At 46.3% G+C, this 24,254-nt stretch overlaps 1 protein-coding gene and 1 long non-coding RNA gene across 2 annotated transcripts in view; both read left to right on the plus strand.

Moving 5' to 3' along the window:
* LOC308535748 overlaps positions 1 to 24,254 on the plus strand; it is a 1,003,266-nt gene that overhangs the window by 378,944 nt on the left and 600,068 nt on the right. The window lies entirely within an intron of this gene.
* On the plus strand, positions 5,865 to 6,556 carry LOC308535928 (small ribosomal subunit protein uS3-like). The gene has a single exon (XM_081114948.1). It carries the CDS (start codon positions 5,903 to 5,905, stop codon positions 6,293 to 6,295), a length of 393 nt encoding a protein of 130 aa, XP_080971074.1. The 5' UTR covers positions 5,865 to 5,902; the 3' UTR covers positions 6,296 to 6,556.

Below are 24,254 nucleotides of genomic sequence, written 5' to 3' on the forward strand. Positions count from 1 at the left end.
GTAGATTGTTCTGCATTTCAGTTGTAATTCCAGGTTGGTCTTGGGAGGAGGTGAGTGTAGCTTCCACTTCGTTCGTCATCACCTTGGATCCCTGACCTTCCACTGACTCATGAATTCTTTTTTTAAAATATCTTTTTATTGATTTCAGAGAGAAAGGGAGAGGGAGAGAGAGAGAGAAACATCAATGATGAGAGAGAATCATCGATCAGCTGCCTCCTGCACGGCCCCTTACTGGGGATGGAGCCTACAACCCGGGGATGTGCCCTTGACCGGAATTGAACCCTGAGCCCTTGAGTCTGCAGGATGGTGCTCTATCCACTGAGCCACACCAGACAGGGCATAAATTCTTGACATTATCTCTGGGAAGGAGAAAGGCAAGATTTTCTTAGGAAAAAAAAAAAAACTGTGGAGAAAGTTGCTCACTTCTCTGCAGTCCATTTATGCTTTCAATCTGTTTTTTTTTCTTCTTCTTTTTTTTTGTGTGAAGTAAAACGCACTGCCGTGCAACTTCTTGCCAGAGCTCTGTGCTCCAGAGTACACAGAAAAGGTTGAAACCAGCTTCATGTGACAGGCTTTTAAAAAGGTGGAAGCAGTCCCATTTGACCCAGTGATCCCACTTCTAGGACAATATCCCAAGAAATCAGAAACACCAATCAGAAAGGACATATGCATCCCTATGTTCACAGCAGCACAATTCACCATAGCTAAGATTTGGAAACAGCCTAAGTGCCCATTAGCAGACGAGTGGATTAGAAAACTGTGGTACATCTACACAATGGAATACTATGCTGCTGTAAAAAAGAAGGAATTCTTAACCATCCTTGCAGCAGCATGGATGGACCTGGAGAACATTATGCTAAGTGAAATTAGCCACTCAGAGAAAGATAAATATCACATGATCTCACTCATTGGTGGAATCTAATGAACAACATAAACGGATGGACAAAAATAGAGCCAGAGAAAAAGAATATTTTAGAATCTAATAGAAGTAATCCTGTGATTTGCAGATCTTTAATATTTCCTATAACTTTTGTGATATTATACTGTGTTAGTATAGTTTTGGTAATATTATTATATTTAAAATTGTTTTCCTTGAAAGATTAATGTTTATTGCATGGAACATTATTTTATAGATATTTTGTTAATCTTCACCCTAGGATATTTTTCCGTTATTTTTTAGGGAGAGTAGAAGAGAGAGGGAAAGATAGAGAGAAGCATCGATGTGAGAGAAACACATCAATTGGTTGTCTCCTGCATGTGCCCAGACCAGGGCCCTATAACCGAGGTACGTGCCCTTGACCGGAATCGAACCCAGGACCCTTCAGTCCGCAGTCCGACGCTCTATCTGCTCAGCCAAACCGGCTAGGGCAACGTTATTATATTGAAAACTGTTTTTATTGAAATATTTTTTAAAAAAGTTAAATGCCCCCCAAAAAGAAAAAAAAAGTGGAAGCAGTTCTCGTGTCTCCCTCCCCGAGGTCCGTCCTATGCAGATGAAACAGCCACGTGTGCTGAGTGAGGGTGAGCTGGGCAGGCACCTGCCCGCTGTGCCACCTGAGTTGCCTCCTGAAGTCTATGAGGAGCACGGCTCAGAGAGACCATTACTGACATTTTCAGATGAAGAAATGGAGGTTCGGAGAAGCAGTTGCCTCTGGTGTGGGGACCTGAACCATCCAGACCCACCTCTGAAGCTTAAGAAACGGGATGTCACTGTGGCTTCTTTCGCCATTAAGTTATTTTTTAAAAAATATATCTTATTGATTTTCTACAGAGAGGAAGGGAGAGGGATAGAGAGTCAGAAACATCGATGAGAGAGAAACATCGATCAGCTGCCTCCTGCACACCCCCCACTGGGGATGTGTCCGCAACCAAGGTACATGCCCTTGACAGGAATCGAACCTGGGACCCTTGAGTCCGCAGGCCGACGCTCTATCCACTGAGCCAAACCGGTTAGGGCTACACTATTAAGCTTTAAAGTCATCTATTAGGAAGGCTCAGGTGGGCTGTGACTTCAGAACACGGATGCAGTCTGCCTGGTTCTTTGTGGGGGTCACAGATAAGTCCTTGAGCACGCGTGCGCACCCAGTCTCTGAGAATTCTGAGGTTCTTCCTGAAAACGTGGTTTTTGATGGTTATCAACCCAAACACACAGGAACACACCCCGCCCCCACCGCCACTGGTAAGGAGAACAAAGGAAGTAGACTGTGACTCGCTGGGAGTGGCTGGCTTGAGGAGAGGAGTCAGTAATCCTGGGATCAAGAAGACTCAACTCAGGCCCTGGCCAGTGTGGCTCAGTGGTTGAGCATCGTCCCGGGCACCAAGAGGTTGCTGGTTCGATTCCCTGTCAGGGCATGTGCCCAGGTTGCAGGCTCGGTCCTCAGTAGGGGGCGTGCAGGAGGCAGCCAATCAATGATTTTCTCATTGATGTTTCTCTCTCCCTCTCTCTCACTCTCCCCCCTCCCTTTCTCTCTCTCTCCCCCTCTGAAATAAAAAAAAGACACCTATTTTTTTTTTTTCTGTAAAAAAGAAGACTCAGATGTCACTTGGACAGTGAGGGCCGGGTTGGAACGTGGGTTTAAACTCTGGCCTATTCTGCCTGAGACCTTTAGTTCCCAGGCTCTGGGCCCGGGCCCTCCCAAATCGCTCCCACACACAGAACCCACCTCTGTTTCTTCAAGACAGTTTCTGCCTCAGATGCATTAATATATCCTCACCAGCAGACCCATCTGAAAAAAGGCTGACCCCGTGACTTACACGGGAGACCTATTGTTGCTGTTTTTTTTTTTTTTTTTTAAAGAGAAGCAATGCGACCCCAGGAGGGGACAGACCACGCCATAACGCAGATGGGACGCGACAGAATACAAAACCGCGAAAGAGCTCGCTTCTTTTGGGCTGCGAAGTGGCTGGGATGCCACCGGGAAGTTCAGACTCGCGTTTCTGATGAATGGTCTCAAACTGAGCACGGCAGCGGAGGCCAGGCCGTTAATAACCAGGCTGCTTGCAATAACCATGGCAACGCGGTAGCCAAGTACAGTACAATCAATCACCCTGATTACTGCGGAATTAGCACAAAACAAATGTTTATTCTTTTCCTAAATGGCTGTATTATGATGATGATAACAGCTTCTGAGCTCCCCCAGGTCTGCTCCTCGTCACTCCCTGTCCACACAAGGGGAGCACACGGCTTTCCCTGATATTTGGTTCTGATCTCCCCCGCCCCCCAAGAACCGCAGAGAGCATAGGGGAGTGGGTGGTAGCGACCGTCCTTTCCTCTTCCCCTCTGGCCTCCATCGGATTCACCAGAAAACATCACACACACGTCGATTCATTGATTCCCCGACCGCCTGGGCGCCAGGAGAGGGAGGCTAACCTTTCAAAAGGTGCCTGGAAGCTTCGGATTCAGATGGCCAATCTGTGCTGCATGTTAATTGGCATCACGGGGATGTTGATTTCCTTGGCGGGCCCGGAGCGCCAGCCCCGCATCCCATCGGCTCCTGGCAGATACGGCCGCCTGGGAGGGAGACACGCCAAGGTCACGGGTGTGTCACCCGCCTCGGTCTGTCCTCGCGTGATGCGCACCTGACGGAGACAGGCCGCTCAGGTGTCACGCGGGCCCGCCGGCGGAGGCCGGAGTCTCCTTGCGGCCTGTCCACTTGCCGGCCTGGTGAGCGGCGAGGACAGCTGGACTCGGCTGTCCCCAAGCCCCTCTCGGGGTCCCCGGCACCACGCTTCCTCGGCGATTGAAGCAATTAGCTGCCTCGCGGCTGATGTACCCCACCGAGGACGGGTGGCTCGCCTGACACATCTGGGCATTGAAAGTAATTGAAACAGCTGCTTCCGCCCATATGGCAGCGAAAGCTGGTCCTGCAGAGCCTGCTGCCTGGGCTGCACCAACCTCGGGCAAATTAGCCGTCATTAATCCCCGGATCTGACCTGCATACGCAGAGCCACTAATCAGGACAGCTGGGCGGGCACCGAGGACCAGGGTCCCTTTAAGATTTCTAAATGGCATCCCAGGTTAAAAAAAAAAAAAGAAAAAAGAATAATAAATGCACAAACCCAAATTACAGTCTTCCTCTTCCTCTCACTCCCCCGCCCGTGGGGAGGGTGGGGTGTGGGAGCTGGAATAGCAGTGGGACTTCCTGGGCATGTCTGCTGCTCAGTGCATGCGAGCCTGGTGGCCTGCAGCTATAAATAGCTCGTCTCCCCACGTAGAGAACAGGAGCGGGGTGTCCTGTGGTCTTGGTGGCAGGGCTCTGAGCCTAGAGAAGCGGGTAATAAATTGCAGATCTGAGAGCCGGGCAGGGCAGCTTCCTTCATGCTGGCTTTTGGGGGGACTGGGTTTCCATATCTGAACCCCAAAGGCAAGGGCCTTCCTCGATATGGACTTTTTGTTTATTTATTTGTTAATCCTCAATCGAGGGTATTTTTCCCATTGATTTTTAGAGAGATTGGAAGGAAGAGGGAGAGACATAAAGGAACGCTGATGTGAGAGACACATCGGTTGGTTGCCTCCTGCATGAGCCTGCAGCTGAGGTACGTCCCCTTCACTGGAATAGAACCCAGGACCCTTTGGTCCACAGTCCACAGGCTGACGCTCTATCCACTGAGCCAAACCAGCTAGGACTGTTCATGAGGCACTGGATGGGTTACAAGTAATGACATTTTCTCTTTTCAGTTTGATATTTGAGGAAAATAAATAAATACTTCAACATTGTAAAAGAGTCTGATAGGTTAGTGTTTTATTTCTCTCTCTGTTTTTCTGCTAATACTAGAGGCCCGATGCACGAAATTCAGGCAAGAGTAGGCTTTCCTTTCCCCGGCTGCTGGCACCGGCTTCCCTCTGGCACCCGGGACCCGGGCTTCCCTCCGGCCGCCAGCAGGCACCCAGGACCCAGGCAGCTCCGGCTTCGTCTGAAAGGTCGTCCGGAAGGACGTCCGGTCTAATTAGCATATTACGCTTTTATTATTATAGATCTCTGGTTCCTGTTCTTTCGTGGCGATGTGATAAGTAAGAGTAGGAAATCGATTCCTAGGATAAAAAGAACCAGTGCAGTTGTCTCCCCTTGTAGTTATGCGCGTCTCGCTTCTGTGGTGGTCCCTGTGAAAGGGCTCTGTGTGCACCTTTAAAAGAGGAGCCTCAGGAGGAAGGTGAGATCCTGGCTTGGGGCCCCGGGGATGACAGCGCAGTGCGGGTCAGGGCCTTCCCGAGGTGCCGTGGCGGGACCCACAGCTCCGCGCCCGCTCCATGCCCTGCCCCGGGCGGTGGCTTGGGCCGCGAGGCATCCCCGTGGGCTGCGGATGGTGGTGGACTGAGTGCGGGGGCCTGAGCCAGTGGGTTGCTGATGGCATCTTCAGAGCTGAACCGAACGAGTTTCTCCCCCAGGAGCTGGCTGACGATGGCTACTCTGGAGTTGAGGTCCGAGTGACACCGAACAGGACAGAAATGATTATTTGGGCCACCGGGACGCAGAATGTTCCTGGTGAGAAGGGCCCACGGATCTGGGAATGGACTGTTGTGGTTCGGAAGAGGTTTGGCTTCCCTGAGGGCAGTGGAGAGCTCTGTGGTGAGGAGGTGGCCCCGAGTGGTCTGAGGGCCTTTGCCCAGACACAGTCTCTGCGTAACAAACTCCCAGGACTGTGGTCGGCAATCTGCGGCTCGTGAGCCACCTGCGGCTCTTTGGCCCCTTGAGTGTGGCTCTTCCTAAGCCTTAGGAGCACCCTCATGAAGTGAATAACAACGTACCTACCTATATGGTTTCAGTTTAAAAAATTGGGCTCTCAAAAGAAATTTCCATCGTCGTACTGTTGATATTTGGCTCTGTTGACTAATGAGTTTGCTGACCACTGGCCTAGGAGGCCTTGCTGTGCGGGGGCCCGCTGTGCTGTGCCACGGTTCAGCATGGAGAGTGGGGCCGAGGGCTGCGAGGTTGTGGTGTCTGGGAAACTCCAAGGACAGAGGGCTGCATCCGTGAAGGTTGTCGATGGTCTGATGATCCGCAGCAGGGACCCTGTTAACTGCTACGTGGACACTGCAGTGCGCCATGGGCTTCCCAGGCGAGGTGGGCTGGGCATCAAAGTGAAGATCATGCTTCCTTGGGACCCAGGTGGTAAGAGAGGCCCTAAGAAGCCCCCATCTGACCATGTGAGCATTGTGGGACCCAAAGACGAGATCCTGCCCAGCATCCCCATCTCGGGTGGGAAGCCAGGGCCGCCTGCCAGGCCCCAGCCCGTACCCACAGCATCACAGGGTCTCCTCAGCAGCTGGAGCTGGAGTCTGGATGTTGCTCTATAACAGAGATGGCGAACCTATGACACGCGTGTCACAGGAGACACGCGAACTCATTTTTTTTTGGTTGATTTTTCTTTGTTGAATGGCATTTAAATATATAAAACAAATATCAAAAATATAAGTCTTTGTTTTACTATGGTTGCAAATATCAAAAAATTTCTCTATGTGACACGGCACCAGAGTTAAGTTAGGGTTTTTCAAAATGCTGACACGCCGAGCTCAAAACGTTTGCCATCACTGCTTTATAAAGACCTTTAATAAAATCTTTTCAAAAGATGAAAAAAAGAAAGGAAAGAAAAGAAGAAGAGAGTCAGCATCCCAGTGACAAAGACCATGATGTGCAGCGACGTAGTCAGTATCGTTTCTCTCACGTCCTCTCTAAAAGCTGATAAGTAAGCAGCAGAGTTGGAAGATGAAATCCACTGTGGACTTCAGACTCCACAGTGTCTCATTCGCTGACAGCGCATACGCAGGCTTTCCATTGTTCAGAGTTGGGATGCTAATAAAGTTCATTTGCTTTGGCAACAACTGTCTTCCCAGTGTGTTTTCACAGCCGAACAGGAGGAGCCTTTACAGATATTTTTACTGAATAGAAAATACTCACCTTTTCAATGACAAAAAGACTTAGATCACACGTGTAGGAAACAGTGTTCAAAAAATTTGACAACTAGACCCACGACTAGAATTTTCTGAAATGTGATGTGTACTCACTTAGTTTTCTCGTGTTTCGGGTCAGAATTGTGTTGTTTCTGTTCATAGACTGGTCTGAAATGTAGAGCCAAAGGTGTGGTCTTTTTAAGTCAGATATAAACTGATATCCCATGTACCAACAATGAATGAATTATATTTCTGAGTGAATGAAGAGGTAATAATTTAGACCGGCCGTATAAGAGTAATGGTTAGACCGACACTCCTCTGTTTCTTAGAATGTTGTTTATATTAGCTTTGTTTCCCCCGTCTTTTTCTTTTTTCTTCTCTTTACTTTCCCTTTTCTTTTTTATTCTTCTTGTAACACTCCTGGCTTAATACACTCAGAGCAAATCTACATTAATAAAAGAGAAAGATGCAAATTGACCGGACCATCACGACGGCCACCAGCCAATCAGGAGTGAGTATGCAAATCAACCCAACAAAGATTGTGGGTTAATTTGCATACACAGGCGCCCAGTGGCCGGGCGACGACACAGGCATTCTGCACCCCCCAGCTGCTCTGGGCCTCGCGGCAGCATGGGAAGGTGGGAAGGCGAAAAGGCAGCTCCGGCCAGAGTGAAGGTGGTGCCGGCAGCCAGGGGAAGGAAGGCCCATTCTTGCACGAATCTTCGTGCATCTAATATATATATATATAACTTACTTTCTCAGTATGTTTCTGGACTGACTTCTAATTAAAATTCATTGTTTCCCTGGGTTTATATTATTGGAGACTGAGGGGGGCAGGAAACTAACCAATGACAGTCATTTACATATTGTCTACCAGCCGCCACCCTGCCATCTGGGATACTGACAAAAGACTCTGTCCACATTCCTGCTTTGCCAGTTGCCCCTGTCCGCCTCTGTTATAGGCTCTGCCAATAGGGGGCGATAGAGAGACCGCATGGCTGGAGGAGGAAGGAGGGACTGCACCTTGTACGTTTGTGTCAGGTCCCTGTCCCTGTTGCTCCAACAATGCAGTGGGAATCTCTCTGTTTTTTTGCCTTCAGGGACTTTATCATGTTGTAAAGATACTTTCCTGTGTTTGCCTTTAGGGACTTTATCTTTTTAACATTTACATTTAGGTATATGATCTCCTTCGAATTAATTATCGTGCATGATGTAAGATGGGGGTCAAGTTTTTTTTTTTTTCTCCCCATATAAACATATGCAGGTCGTCTGGCATCTTTTCCTTATCCAAACGAATTGTATTTGCACCATCATGAGAAGTCAATTGGCCATGTATTTGCACAACATTTAGTTTTATGTTTGCTTTAAGTAGTTCGGCATGGCTTCGTATTTCTTTGAACTAAATGGTCCTGGCCCGTTCAGCATCTCCTTTGTCTTTGGCTTTCCACCTAGTGTTCCCAGACTTAGCCAGTGAACATACTGGACTCTGCAGTAAGTTTAAATTTCAGACACACAAGAAATAATATTGCTTAGTTTCCAGTTGGTAAATCGCTGAGTCTAAGAGTATATACATTCTGTACACCAGTGGGTTTCTACCTGTTCCCAGGTGCTCCCCCAAAACCCTCAGTGATGCCATGAAGAATGGTGGCTCAGTTGGTTAGAGCATCATCCCGATACACCAAGGTTGTGGGTTCAATCCCTGGTCAGGGCAGATACAAGAATCAACCAATGAGTGCGTAGATGGGTAGAACAACAAATCCATGTCTGTCTGTCTGTCTCTCTCTCTCATAAAAATAAAATTCTTTTAAGCAATAAGAATTTAAACCACCCAAAGACATCATTTACTCCTTTAGCAAACTCCCTTTTTATTTAGCAAATTCCTACAAGATTATATTTGCCAAAATTTACACCCTAAAAATGTGTTTCTGTAGGCAATGAAGATACATATTTGAGTTAGGAAACAAAATAACAATAATACTCTTTTAGCAAAAATCAATTGGCATAGTGAACAATACCCTTAGGAACGAGGTAAAGACTTGATTTGGTCGGAAATAAAGATTAACACAAGTTTGCTTTTTTGGGGGACGTCCAATACAATGTTATTTCTCTTGGGCTGCAACAGAGGGATTTGGAATAAGAGTTTTTAATTTTAAATATATTGGTGTAATATATTTGTATTGATTTCAGAGAGGAAGGGAGAGGGAGAGAGAGAGAGAGAGAGAGAGAGAAACATCAATGATGAGAGAGAATCATCGATGGGCTGCCTCCTGCATGCCCCACACCAGGGATGGAGCCCGCAACCTGGGCCTGTGCCCTGACCGGGAATCGAACCCTGACCTCCTGGTTCCTAGGTTGACACTCAACCACTGAGCCACGGCTGGCCGGGCAAGAGTTGTTAATTTTAACAACAAGCACTGCTGTCCTGCTTCCTAGCTTGACTAAGTCAGCGTTGTAGATGTTGACAATGCCACAGATTCAATATTTTCACTGTAGGATCCAGGCAGAGGGAGGAAAGCTCCCCCGGATGTGTCTCTAAATGTAATTTCTACCTTTTTTTAAAAAACGGAGGACTCACATGTGGTTTATTGTCTCATCTAATAAACATTTCAAAAAAAGCTGGGCAGATGGAGCCTTGAATGAAATGCCCCTGACAGTTGACATCCCTCACTCCCGAACACTCTCTCTTACAACTCTGCGTTAAAAAAAAACAAAACAAAAAAAACCCCCAAACTCCCCATTGGCCAATCTTCTGGAACGTCCCAGTCTATAGAAAACATATACACTGCTCTGACTTTTAAATGTCGCCTGGCTTTGGAAATCTATATGACATCTACTTTTGCCCAAAAAAAAAAAAAAAAAAAAAATCAATCTTGAGTTATGATTTGATTAGCGGAAAATTGCCGTCACATTTGTTTCTACATTTGTCTACCTCATGTCCTTTTCAGTCATAGGCTGGCGGAGGCAGAGCTTCCTTAAAAACTCCCTGAGAAAGCCGATGACATTAAAATGTCCTTTGATGCTCTTTCAGGAGGCCGTGAATATTAACAGTTATGGTGACCCTGCTCCCTAATGTGTCTCCTCAGGATCAATAGCAGTTAAGTGCCACTGTTTTACAATTAGAAGGGGGATCATTTGAAATTTAAACGCTCATAGCTAATTTTCTTCTTGGCACTTAATGGCGTAATTCATTTTTGAAAAAACCTCGTTGGGAGAACATGGGCACCTTTTTCCTTTCTTTTCTTCTTTTTTCTTTCTTTCTTTCTTTTTTTTTTTAGGTGGCACCCCAGCAAGGGGCAACTCCTAGCACCTTTTGTTGCTTCTGAGATGATCCATAGCAGGGGTCCTCAAACTTTTTAAACAGGGGGCCAGTTCACTGTCCCTCAGACCGTTGGAGGGCCCGACTGTAGTTTTAAAAAAAAAAAACTATGAACAAATTCCTGTGCACACTGCACATATCTTATTTTGAAGTAAAAAAACAAAACGGGAACAAATACAATATTTGTATTTGCATGTGGCTCGCGGGCCGTAGTTTGGGGACCCCTGATCCATAGCACCATAGCTTCCTTAAGCTGCCAGCCAGGGGCGTCAATAAAATTTGCACCAAAACAGGCCTGGACAACCATTGCAGTTCTCTGTGAAAATGATCCCACAGCCACGGTCTCGGGGAGTTGCTTTCTGAAAGCTGTGGTTTTCGGCCAATCTCGCCTTCTTCCTCATCTTTGTTTGTTTGTTGTCTTCCCCTGACTTTTGCTTGCCTTCCCGCGCCCCGTTAGGAAGCCGGGCGCATGACAGGTGGCCGGAGCAGTGCGCACATATTCCCAACACCTAATTGGCGAACATGATGCTGCAGATGTCATTCGGATCCTATCTCATTGTCATCGCAGGGGGCCTGGGCTCTGCTCTCTATCCGCGGCCATGGCTTTCCTGCTTCCCAATTACAACAGTAACAGACGCATCGAGTTACGTATACAGTGCGTCCCCGGGGGGAAGCACTCAATACAGATCCACTTTGGGGGAAGGCTCCTGTCTGCGTAGAGAATTTACATGATCGCCAGGCAGAGGAGAGATATTGTCGGTCATTTGTAGTTGCTGTGTGAAGCTCAGAAGACTATATTAATGCATTTAGCACGTTGGGGGGGGGTGTCTTGTTTTATTTTTTATTTTATTATTATTTTAATATATATATATATTTTAAATATATTTTATTGATTTTTTTACAGAGAAGAAGGGAGAGGGGTAGAGAGTTAGAAACATCAATGAGCGAGAAACATCAATCAGCTGCCTCCTGCACACCTTCTACTGGGGATGTGCCCGCAGCCAAAGTACATGCCCTTGACCGGAATCGAACCTGGGACCCTTCAGTCCTCAGGCCGACCCTCTATCCACTGAGCCAAACTGGTTACGGCAATATATATTTTTATTGATTTGAGAGAGGAAGGGAGAGGGAGAGAGAGAGGCAGAAACATCAATGATGAGAGAGAATCCTTGATTGGCTCCCTCCTGCACATCCCTTACTGGGGGATCAAGCCGGCAACTCAGGTATATGCCTTTGACCGAGATCGAACCTGGGACCCTTCAGTCCCTGGGCTGACGCTATACCCACTGAACCAAACCAGCTAGGCAGGGGGACTTGTTTTAATGTCTAGTTAATAAGCAGAAGGTAGCCATTGGTTTCCTCCAAAATCCTGGAAATACATCTTCTACATCTTTTCGCTGGTCCTCGTCCTGCCTTGCTAAATGGACAGGCTCGATTATAATTTACAAACGAAGGCATAGGATCTCAGAGAGCTCATGTTCCTTGCTTGGCCCCTCAGCTTATGTGTTATTGCCAACGCCCTGCAGGCTCAGACTGTCTCACTCCCAAACCCCTCACCCTGAACCGCACCGCCTCTCACATCCATGGAAGCCACTTCAGGTTTCACAATGCGTCTTAGACGTAAATCCAGAAACAAACTCGCCAGAATTTGCAAGGTTCTTTTCAGAAACATACCCAGTATTCGGGTGATTAAAAAAAAATAGGACTAGCCAAGATCTATGGCATGCAAAATTCTCAAGTTTGACCTTTTAGGAAATTATTTAGACCTTTGTTAGTTTATTACAGTACTAGGGGCCTGATGCACGAAATTCGTGGAAGGGAGCTCGGCCCTTGCAGCCCCAGCTGCCTCAGCCCTCGCAGCCCCGGCTTTGTTTGAAAGGTCGTCCGGACGGTCATTCTGCTGTTCAGTCTAATCAGCATATTAGCTCTTTATTATATAGCACTAGTGGCCCAGTGTATGAAATTTGTGCACAGGGAGGGAGTGTCCCTCAGCCCAGCCTGCACCCTCTCCAATCTGGGACCCCTTGGGGGACATCCCTCTTGCAATCCAGGACCGCTGGCTCCCAAGTGCTTACCTGCCTGCCTGCCTGATTGCCCCTAACCACTCTGCTGCTGGCCTGATCAACCCCAACTAAACCCCTCCCCCGCCCCTTCCGGCCTGATCACCCCTAACTGCCCGGCCCTGCCAGACTGATCGCCCTCAACTGCCCCCTCGCCGGCCTGATCGCCCCCAACTGCCCCCCCCCATCAGTCTGCTTGCCCCCAACTACCCCCCCTGGCGGTCTCATAGCCCCTAACTGCCTCGGCCCTGCCACCATGGCTTTGACCGGAAGGACTTACGGAACATCTCCTGGAAGGTCTCCCCATGTAATTAGCATATTACCCTTTTATTAGTATAGATGTCTGTCACCAACTATCAGCTGATAACTGAGATTCCATGAAAATGATTGCATGGGTCATTTTCTCTAAATATAAAATTTTGGCTGAACGCTAATGCTTCTGTAAGGAAACAGGATAAACGGGCACGTGCGTCTTCTTTTAGGGTTTGGAATCAATGCACTGTTAGGGCCACTGTTCGCTGACAATATAATTAATTTTTACAAGGAAGTCTGTCTTTTCTGATGCCTGTTTGCAGCAATAACAGCAAAGGAGGAGGCACATTTATGAATATTGCCATCTTTTATGGAGCACTGGTTCTGATTTTAAAAAACTCTCCTGTATATGAAACTCTTGTTTTTGCTTGATTGCTTTTTCCTTTTTTTGTTGTTGTCCTTTTCTCTTTCCCAACCTCCCTCTATCTCTTCTGCTTTTCTTTCTCTCCTTTTTATTCTTCTCTTTTTTTTTTTCAAATGTACTAAAACCCCATACCCTCCTTGCATTCATTTTTCCCTCTTTAACCAGAGGTCTCTGTGTTAAGTGGCAGCAATGACTCCGGTCCCAGCCCAGCCAGGGTTCGATCAAGGCGGGTCACGTGTGCGTACGTTCACTGAAACGAAACGCGAGTCCACGGGGGATGCTGTCACCCAACTGGTCCATCCTGTAATCCAAGCCCCGAGTCAGAGGACCCGGCCGGGTGCCTGCGAAGCACATGGGCAGCTCGGTTCCAGGGAGGGATGCGCAGGTCCAACACGCCAGGGAACGGCACAATTAGCCGCCGACAGCAGGGGCTGCCTGCGCCCCAGCACGTTACACACTCCTCACATTTCATGTAATGTTCTCCCTTTTCAATTAGCCAGCCTGGCCGACCGCACTCCCCCACTCTGTCTGTGCAGTTACGGGGAATTTGGGCGCCTGGGGCTGCGGCACTGGCAACCGTGACTCGGCTAAGCACAGCATCCACGTGCCCAGGGGTGACAATGTGGCTTACAACCTCTCATTAGGCGTAATTCATCCCAGATGCTGGGGAGGAAGCCAGTTGGTGCTGTGACTTCCCTTTTTGTTTATGTTTACAGAAGAGATGAGGAAACGCTGCTATAAGTAGCTCCAGCACCTCCCACTGTGTGTGTCCCTTTACTCCTGTGGGCCTGTCCCCCTTTAAAGTAGCTGCAAGTGGCCTGGCTGCTCAGTGCATTCAAATCGCTGCTCCTCCTCATCTCAGCAATAAACAATACCTCTTCATGTCTTCCCTGTGGCAATTACTCTTTTTCCTATATACTAGAGGCCCGGTGCACAAAATTCATGTGGGAGGGGGGTGTCCCTCAGCCTGACCTGCACCCTCTCCAATCCGGGAGCCCTCAGGGGATGTCCTACTGATGGCTTAGGCCCACTCCCCATGGTTCTCTGCAGGGCCTGCCTGCTCCACACCGCAGGGACGGCCAAGCTGGCCATGCTGGGAGCTGCCTGAGGGCTGCGCTTGCCTGATCCCAGTTCGCTGCAGCGATGGCCAAGCAGGCCATGGTGGGAGCTGCCTTCTCCCTGCTGTCAGTCTTCATGGAGGCGATGAGGTTAGTTTGCATATTCACTCCTGATTGGTTGGTGGGCGTTGTGAAGGTACGGTCAATTTGCATCTTTCTCTTTTATTAGTGTAGATATAAAAGGCTAAGTGTCCATCCATCCGACTAGTAGCTATGATGTGCACTGACCAGTAGGGGGCAGACGCTCAACGCAGGAGCTGCCATGATGCACACTGGCCATTTAAAAATAAACGGCACCATGGGCCTGGTGCCTACAAACCAACACTCAGCTCCCCCCCCAAGTGGGACACAGGCCCCGCCACCACCCCAGAGCGACACCCTACCAAATCGCAGCCAATGCTGCCAAGATCCTATGGCGCAAAATGCGGCCCACAGCCCAGCCCAGCCCAGAAATGGTGGCTGTGGGTGCCGGGTAATGATGTCATGTAGCAACGCTCGGCTTCCTCTCCCTAGCAATTAGCCTCCTTGCAGTTTCTTCAGCCCAGGAACTTGACTTGCTTTATGGCCAGGTGCAAACATTTTACACTTTAACCAAATGTCTGTGAAGCGTTTCCCGTGCCTCATCTCATTTGATCCTCACAGAAGTCCTGGAGTAGGTAGATAGGAGACTCGGTAGAATCCTATTTTCTTTTCATTAGCCAGAAAACAGAGATTTAGAAAATTTAGAAACTTGACCCGACTGAAAAGAAGTAAGAAATGGTGGACCTGGAAAATGACTTCAGGTTTTCTCACTGCGCAGAATATAGTCAAACACTGCTGCAGTTAAATATTTTACCCTTTGTTCTCCCTGCGTGATCTGCAATAATCATCTGCTTCGTGTTGATATTTACTGCTGTGTTGCTGAAAATTAACTGAAAGAGAAGTTGGGGTGCTTCACTGGGCTGGAAAAAGTTTAGCTACATCAGAAAGCAGCTCTAATTAAGCAAGTCTATTCTATATCTATAAAAGGCTAAGTTGACTCGCACATGCACGATACATATACTAGTCAACCTCTCGCGCCAATCACACTGGTGTGTTTCAGTCTGTCATTGTCGATCGTGAATTTGGTTGACACTTCTATTATAGAGAAAGGGCAAAAAGCAATATTAAAATATTTCTTCTAATTAATTTTCTTTCAATGTGCACAAATTCGTGCACCAGGACACTAGTCTATAATAATAAAAGCATAATATGCTAATTAGACTGGACGTCTTTCTGGATCACCTTCCGGACATCCTTCTGGACAAAACTGGGGCTGCGAGGGCCAAGGTGGCCGCCGCGGTGGGCAGGGGCTGAGACAGAGGGGCAGATGCGAATTTCGTGCATTGGGCCTCTAGCATATACATAAAGGGGCTGCCCTCCCAGTGGGCATAAATGGATTAACCAACCAACCAACCAACCAACAAAGAAATACTATAAAAAATTCCCCCCTTGCTCTGACCAGTTTGGCTCAGTGTCTAGAGCATCAGCCTGCGGACTGAAGGGTCCTGGGTTCAATTCCAGTCAAGGGCATGTACCTTGGTTGCGGGCACATCCCCAGTAGGGGGTGTGCAGGAGTCAGCTGATCGATGTTTCTCTCTCATGGATGTTTCTAGCTCTCTGTCCCTCTCCCTTCCTCTCTGTGAAAAGTCAATGGAATATATTTAAAAAAAAATCCCCCCTGGCATTTATCTTAGCATTCGTTCAGGCCCATGTGTAGTGTTTCATCCCCTGCAGAGGGTGGTGGTGGGGGCGGATATAGACTTCTGTTATTAACAAGTTCACTTGCTCAGTGTATCAGGGACCTCAGGACAGCTGCCAGGGGAATGGCATCGACCACGGTCACTTCTGCGTCCTCTGGACCCACAGGGTGTCTGTATGGGGATGAAGGTCTCCGCCCTGGCTAGACTCCCTGCTCTGTCCCTGTCGGCTGGCAGGAGCAGCCATCAATATTTCTGTAATGACGACGCTTCCTCTTTGGCATCGCTGAGATCCAGAGGCAGGCTAGCTCTGCAAACACAGCTTTCCCAGCTCCTTGGGATCCTGCTTTGCATATTCATTAGACCCTCTGGGGGGTGCTCCGTGCAGATGGACTGAGCGTAACCGGCAGAGTGAGCCCCTCTGCTCCCCATTCTCCCCAGACTATCAAGCCGTCCGTGGGGACTGGACAGGTCCTGATGAAATAAATGTTGGCTGCTGACTCGTCCAATTTGGCCGCGCTCCTCCGTGTCACCGGTGCAGGCTTGTCCAAGATTGAGATATTTGCAAGCTGTCATCTTTCATAAATATCTGCCTTGAGTGACACCTACTCCCCCCAACGCTTCCCTTTGAAATGCACCTGGCAGGCTCCGCGCCTGAGAAATTTCATTGCTTGTGATGTGTGATTAGCAAAGGGGTGTTCCCTCCTCCTGCTGCCTGTGCCTTCTCTCCCCCACCTCCCTTTCCACCTGCCCTTGACCTTCCCCCCTTCTTGCCTCCCCCCACCTTTGGGAAAGGCCCGAGCCATAGTTCCAAAGGCCAAAGATGGCAAAGGTGTCAGACGTGTGATAGGCGAACTCCAAAGATACTTTTATTCAGCTTGCCACAGTGACCGTGAATTACAGTCAAAAGTTTGCCAAAGCTTTTCAGATTAATTTAACCTCCTCTCAAGTCCTCTGAAATCTCCAGGATGTCGCCCAGAATGTTAAAATGCTCACAGGAATGGAGATTGTCTTTTTAAATGCCCTTTTGGCTCTAATCTCCAACGGAAATGGAAATGGCATGTTAGTAACAATATTTATGGTCATTTTCATAGACCTGTGTTGGGTTTTTTTTTTTTTTATAGGATTGATGTAAAAGCTCCCTATAGCCGCTAACAGAGCCACCGCACGATGAATCAATATGCTTGCACATAAACGTTGAGATTATACAGACACTGAGATATCGAACTCAGATCTCGAACTGGAAAGGATCACGGCATGAAATGGAATTACCCCTTTATTAGACACGAGTCTGGAGAGATTACAGGCCAATCAAACATTCTCAGTTGCTAAGATATCTGATCATATTTCCCATGCATAATTCATCTGAAAGAGGCTTACTATGTCAATGTGAGATTATTTGTTATATATTTAGATTGGAGAAATTATAATCAGTAGGATTAAGAGAAATTCTAATTTTCAATAAAAACTTGGTAGATTTTTAATACCCAGAAATAACATTATTTAGCGTATCAAACCTTTAATAACCTTATTTTGCTACGAAATTTTGCAGCGTTTCAATCTATTACCAACTGAACATTAATTCAGATCTAGCGCTTAATAAATTGTCTCTCAAGGTGATATGAAAATGGCAAGGTTGTATTATAGAAACAAAAATACAGTTTGACTAAGTGTACCAAGTCATGGTGTCTTAGCATTTCTGATTTTCAATGCAAAATAATGTTCCAAAGTAATGGGATATAATATAATATAATATAATATAATATAATATAATATAATATAATATAATATAATATAATAAATATAATATAATATAATACAATATAAAATAATATAATATAATAATATATTATACACTATGCTGACTATAGTATACTATAACATACATACAGTATTTTCTGTGCTGGCTTCATTTTTTTTTAAAGAAATGTTTCATGCACTACATAAAAATTTTAGGATTTATATAGTGTGATTAGCATATAATTAATATAAATTTATGTAAATAATTCTTACAATATGCATTTTAAAATTTATTTTCTAAAGCTTTTTAGTTTTCATTAGATATGCTTATATTTTTATTTTATGGGCTATTCAGTATTTTAATTACATTACGATGCATAATAGGCAATGATAGGTTTAGAGTGAGCAATTGATGGGAAACTTAAGGAGTCTTTCATTTGATCTCAGAAATATAATTTAACCATGCTTGGCAGATAGAAATTATGAATATCACTGGAGAAGAAAACTTCATAAATATGAATTAATTTTCCCATACCTCATTGTTTGTAGAGATATTTTATCATAGTCAATTAAAATTTCCATATTAACAGGTCATTTCCTTTCTGTTAATTCTATTCATACAAGAGAACACCAGTGAGACCTCAAACATTCAGTTGCATTCAATGGGCGGATTTTGGAGTTTCAATTATGTATCAATCATTGAACGATTCTAAGCACTGTCACAAATTTTATCTCAAATACTAGAGGCCCGATGCACAACATTCGTGCAGGAATAGGTCTTCCTTCCCCCGGCTGCCGGCAGCGGCTTCCCTCCGGCACCCGGGAGACCCTGGCTTCCCTTGTAGCCCCGGCTTCATCCGGAAGGATGTCCAGAAGGACCTCCATCTAATTAGCATATTACGCTTTTATTATTATAGATGCTTCACAACCATGAAAAGTGAGTGCTCCAATTCCCATTTTGCAGATGTTTAAACTCAGCCCAGAGACTTTAAGAAACTTGCCTGCATGCAGCTTGCAGGGGAGGTGGGCACCTGAGCTGACCCTCCTGACTACACAGCTGTGTGTTCATACTTGTCAACAGAGCTCCCTTCCGATTTTCTCTTCAGTAATTAGCCATCATGACTGGGCTCCCTCAGCTCAGTACAAAAGTCCAGAAATCCAGCAATTTTAAACTATATATATATATATATATATATATATATATATATATAATATTTTACTTTTCATGACATTTGAGGCTTTCTAAAGCCTGTAGAATTTTTAAAAGATATTTTAAAGTATATTTTTATTGATTTCAGAGAAGAAGGGAGAAGGGAGCGAGAGAGCTAGAAACATCAATGATGAGAGAGAATCATTGGTCGGCTGCCTCCTGCACGCCCCACACTGGGGATGGAGCCTGCAACCTGGGCATGCGCCTTGACCGTGAATCGAACCCAGAACCCTTCAGTCCACAGGCCGGCGCTCTGTTTCCTGAGCCAACCAGCTAGGGCAGTGGTTCTCAACCTTCCTAATGCTGCGACCCTTTCATACAGTTCCTCATGTTGTGGTGACCCCCAACCATAAAATTATTTTCGTTGCTACTTCATCACTGTCATGTTGCTACTGTTATGAATCGTCATGTAAATATCTGATAGGCAGGATGTATTTTCATGGTTACAAATGGAACATCATTAAAGCATCGTGATTCATCACAAAAACAATATGTAATTATATATTCAATATGTGTTTTCCGATGGTCTTAAGCGACCCCTGTGAAAGGGTCGTTCGACCCCCAAAGGGGTCGCGACCCACAGGATGAGAACCGCTGAGCTAGGGCAAGACTATTTTTTAAGAGCAGTTTTAGGTTCTTCGCAAAATTGAGCAGAAAGCGCAGAGCGTTCCCATACACCCCCGTTCCTGTGTAGTAGCTTCCCCCACTGTCAACATGATGGGGACAGTTATTACAGGAGACGAACCTACTTTGACACATAATCATCCAAAGTCCATAGTTGACAGTAGGGCTCGCTCTTGCTGCTGCACAGTCTATTGATTTGGACAAATATGTCATGACACGCACTCACCATTATAGAGTAGCTGTTGCAGAGTATCATACAGAGAACTGCTCCTGCACTAAACATTCTCTCCATCTATTCTCTCTCCCTGCCCCCCGCCCCCTGTCCCCTGGCAATCACTGATCTTTATATTGCCTCCATAGTGTAGCCTTTCCTAGAATGGCATTTAGTGGCAATCGTATAGTTTGCTGCCTTTCACACGAAGCCTGTGTATCTTTTCTCTCTTCAGGATTTAGTTTGAGGCTCTGCCGGCTCTAGAATACAATTTCTTGCTAAATCCCTGAGACCCCTGAAGATGCCAGACATGAACATAACCTTTTTGCTCTGTGCTGGAACTGGCTTATTGATCAGTATTCCTCAGTCATGGGCATATGTGATCAAAAGTTATACCACCAGTCCTGGCCGGTTTGGCTCAGTGGATAGAGCGTCGGCCTACGGACTAAAGGGACCCCGGTTTGATTCCGGTCAAGGGCACGTACCTCGGTTGCAGGCTCCTCCCTGGCCCGGGTCTGGTCGGAGCACGTGCAGGAGGCAGCCAATCGATGTGTTTCTCTCACATCGGATATTTCTCTCTGTCTTTCCCTCTCTCTTCCCCTCTTTCTAAAGATCAATGGAAAACTATCCTCGGGTGAGGATTAAAAACAAAAACAAACAGAAAACTCAAAAGTTATACCCCAGCAATACGCCAGAGTAGACATAGGAAAGACACAATTCTTGACTCCAAGGAGCTTACAGGATAGCGTTTTTTCTTTTGTCCGCTGTCTTCAATCTTTAAAAGACTTTGAATTCTGGAACCATATCACAGCAGGTGTAACTGTAGGCTAGAGTCGCTGACCGACACGTTCACAGCGCGCTCCCTTGGTGAGCGCACCTCCATCCAGTAGAACTTTCAATGTTTATTTCGCAAGGAGGACCTTTGAGGTGCCACCCGCGTTTGGAAATGTCATTGGCACACGTGGCCGCCCGGTTTCCAGTGGCCAGATGGATCCTGACCTCACGCCAAGGAATGTGTAAGGCCCCTGAGATGGATTAGGGCTGTGCCTTTGGCATGATTTTCGGGGGCAAAGATCCACTGAATCAACCCCATCTCTTGCCTTTGTGTGGCTTTCTGTGTCACCCAAGTAAATTTCAAGCGTCTGATCGGAATGAGTAGAGAGGCCACGTGAAACTTAATTCCTCTCTTGCTTCCTATTTTGAGATATAAACTTGTACATGGTCTACTTTTCTTGCCTAAAACCTCATGGATACTCTTCTTCTCTTACTAACCCTCTTCTAACGGGGCCCCAGACTTTGGTGTTGGTTTTGAGGTGCATGGGCCACTCTACTAGGGCGGGGCTCGTGTCATGAGCTTCACATGAGTGAGATGCTGGGTATCAACTCTATCCCTGCATATGTAGAGGCACTTTGACATCCTAACACCGCTTCCCTAACACGCAAACCCAGACATACGTGAGGACCCACACACGCGTCATTTCTCCTCCAAGTTAATCAAATGTGTACGGTTGACTAGGAACTAAATCCAACATCATGGGTGGCATTTTTGGCCCTTGGAACACAGAAAAAATGGACTGCCCAGTCCCGTGAAGAGTGGGATGAGTCCCCAGGATATTAAATTCCAAGCAACACTTTATCCATTTGCTACGGTGAGTCCTGAACCTTTGTTTCATGTTTCTTTTTGTATTTTTTCCTGGGTTATTTTCTCACTTGGGATGAAAATAAACATAAAAACAGGGGATACAGATATAATGTAATATTTTTCTAATGTTTTCAATTAAGCAGCAGCTGCTGTTACCAAGCTGTCATCTCTGTTGCTATGAGGGTTTTGTGTGCGTGCCAGTGCGGGGCCGGTTACTTGAATATACTCATCCGATCGCTGGGGCTGGTCTGTGGAATCTCTGTTTATATTGTGCATTCCCTTCCCCTCTCCCCCAACCACGGGGTTCTAAAAGGGGCACCATCTTGTCTAGTGAATCCACGTGGGGTTGAGGACTCCAGATCCCTTTATCTGAAACCAGTCAAGATCCCCATGAGTCAGCTCAAACTTCCAGGACCAAGAGAATCCAAGACTCAAGAATCTGTGTTTTTGAGACCCACTGAGTCTGTTATGCTTCCTTGGTTGCCCCATCGTAACTGGGCACAACCTCATCCAAAGAGCAGATACTTCAAGATGCATGGGCTTGCCCTCCGATGAGCCTCCTAGAACATAATTCAAGAGTTAAACCTCACAGATCTAGCTCTTGGCACACATCTGGTATACCAGAAGGCTTGGGAAAGACCTTTGCTGAATGAATGGATTCATTCAAAGAGCATTATATTCAATGGACCCAGTCTTTGAGCTCCAAGCTCCTGCCTTCTCCTATAGACTTGAGAAATTCGAAGTAGCAAGTGGCTACTCTCACGAACTGATACTCTTCTTCATTTGGCCTGGGCTTGTTTTCATCTGCAAATCAAAACTGAATGAGGTGTTTGTCTTGCATATCCCACAGTGAAGTGAGTCCCTGTGGGTTTTGAGGGTGCTACTCAAATAATATAGTTTTAATATCTGTTACCCGGTCCATTCTGTCCTTTCGCTGAACAAACCAATTAAGACAGAACTCCGAATAAACTGCTGGGGAATAAGAACATGATGGACTTTATACTTGACGTCATTTTGTGGCCAGGTGGCCATCTCATGGGCAATAAGAGTTGCTTCTATTTTTATTTTATTTTTTTTGGTTAATCCTCATTCGAGGATATTTTCCCATTGATTTTTAGGGAGAGTGGGGGAGGAAGGGAAAGACAGAGAGAAACATTGATGTGAGAGAAACACATCGATTGGTTGCCTCCTGCATGAGCCCTGACCAGGGCCCAGGCCGGGGAGGAGCCTGCAATCGAATCAAACCCGGGCCCTTTGGTCCACAAGCCAAACCGGCTAGGGCAAGAGTTGCTTCTTTCTATACCCTGTGGTGTAGTGTCTTGCATACAGTAGATGCTCAATAAACACACTTTCCTTGTGTGAGATTAGAGAAGAGGTGGAGAGGTTCAAAGCCGTGCTATCTCCAAGGGCCGTATTTCATGTTGATGTGATAGGACAGGACTAGAGGAAATGACTGAATGATTGCATAGAGAGGCAGGTGGTATTTCTTCTTTATCGGTGCTAACACGAAAGGTTAGAGTAGCAGGCATTTGGCCAGCCCACATCTCTCCCCCGGCAGCCTCTTCGGAGCCTCGAGAATCTGGTTTTTTGAGAGTCTGTTATGCTTCCTTCGTTGCCCCATCCTAACTGAGTCCAACCTTGTCCAAAGGTATGCAAAGTCAAGCGAGGATTACTACATACTACAGAATTGCAGTGTGTCCCCATCATGATCATTCTTGGGGTAGTGGCACCCACATCCTTTACCCTCTTATCTGGTTTCTGGCCATTGACTGTAGCATAGTTCCAACATTATTTTTAAAAAAGAGTTTTTAACCAATATCAAGATGGCATTTAATACGACAAGAGAAGCATTGCTTTTTTAAAAATAAAATCAGCCCCCCGACGAGAACTTTCTTTCTATCCTGTAGGCACAGGGCCAAGCCCAGGAGAGGGTCCCTGTAGGAAAACTTAAGCAGCCCAAGCTCTAACCCAGTGATGGCGAACCTATGACACGTGTGTCAGAGGTGTCACGCAAACTCATATTTTGGTTGATTTTTCTTTGTTAAAAGGCATTTAAATATATAAAATAGCAAAAAGATAAATCTTTGTTTTACTATGGTTGCAAAGATCAGAAAATTTCTATATGTGACATGGCACCAGAGTTAAGTTAGGGTTTTTCAAAATGCTGACACGCCGAGCCCAAAAGGTTCGCCGTCCCTGCTCTGACCTGTGGCTTTCTGACTGCTGGCTTGATCTGGCGAGATGACCCCACGCTCTTAGTTTAGAAGCTATTGAAATGACACAAGCACGTGTCTCCAGTCCACATTTCTGACGGGCGGACCACGTCTCTTTAATGATGGTGAATCCTTAGGGCCTTTTGTTTTAAGACTGGACATCGCCTCTTGACGCTTGGACGGGCGACGCAACTTTGCGGCTGAAAAATGCATCGCAGGCGTTTAATCAAGGCCAGACGCAGGTTAGAGACGGCGCTCGACACACTGCGAGCAGGTGCTCTTAACTTTTTGTCGCTGCTGGTGGAGAAGTTCAAACAGGTCAGGCTCACTCTCTTAGCCGCAGAAAGACATTAAAAGAGGTTTTTCTCAGTTACCTCACCTTTAATAAAATGAAGTCATCTTCTATATTAATATATTAATATTACAGCTGGGCAGCTCCTTCTGCAGACGGAGCTTCAGTTAATAGTTACATCAAATCGAATCTCAGATTTTATGAGTGATAAAATGACAATAAAACGGGTCTGGTCAGTCAAGATAATAACTTCATTCAGTACTTTGGATTGTGTGTTTAAGGTTTCCATGATAAAACTGTAATTTTAGACTCCAAAGTGTGTTAATAACATTAAGTGAGGTAATAGGCAAAGTGCACAGATAATGCAATACCCACAGGACCGCAGTAATAGAAATAATTTATAATGTATCAGCAATAAAATCTTTAATGTTATCTCCATGCAGGCCAGGCACCATATCGGGGGTGTTCAGATTACACATGTCCCCTCCCCTCCCCCTGCCATGGACATAAGCATTAACCTAAAATAATTAAGAAGATGGTTTTCA

Source organism: Myotis nattereri (assembly GCF_964212035.1).
Source record: "Myotis nattereri genome assembly, chromosome: 21".
NCBI classification, from domain to species: domain Eukaryota; kingdom Metazoa; phylum Chordata; class Mammalia; order Chiroptera; family Vespertilionidae; genus Myotis; species Myotis nattereri.

What these genes read in the sequence shown, in the direction of transcription:
- LOC308535928 (XM_081114948.1), top strand. Translation starts at nt 5,903, where the DNA reads ATGGAGAGTGGGGCCGAGGGCTGCGAGGTTGTGGTGTCTGGGAAACTC.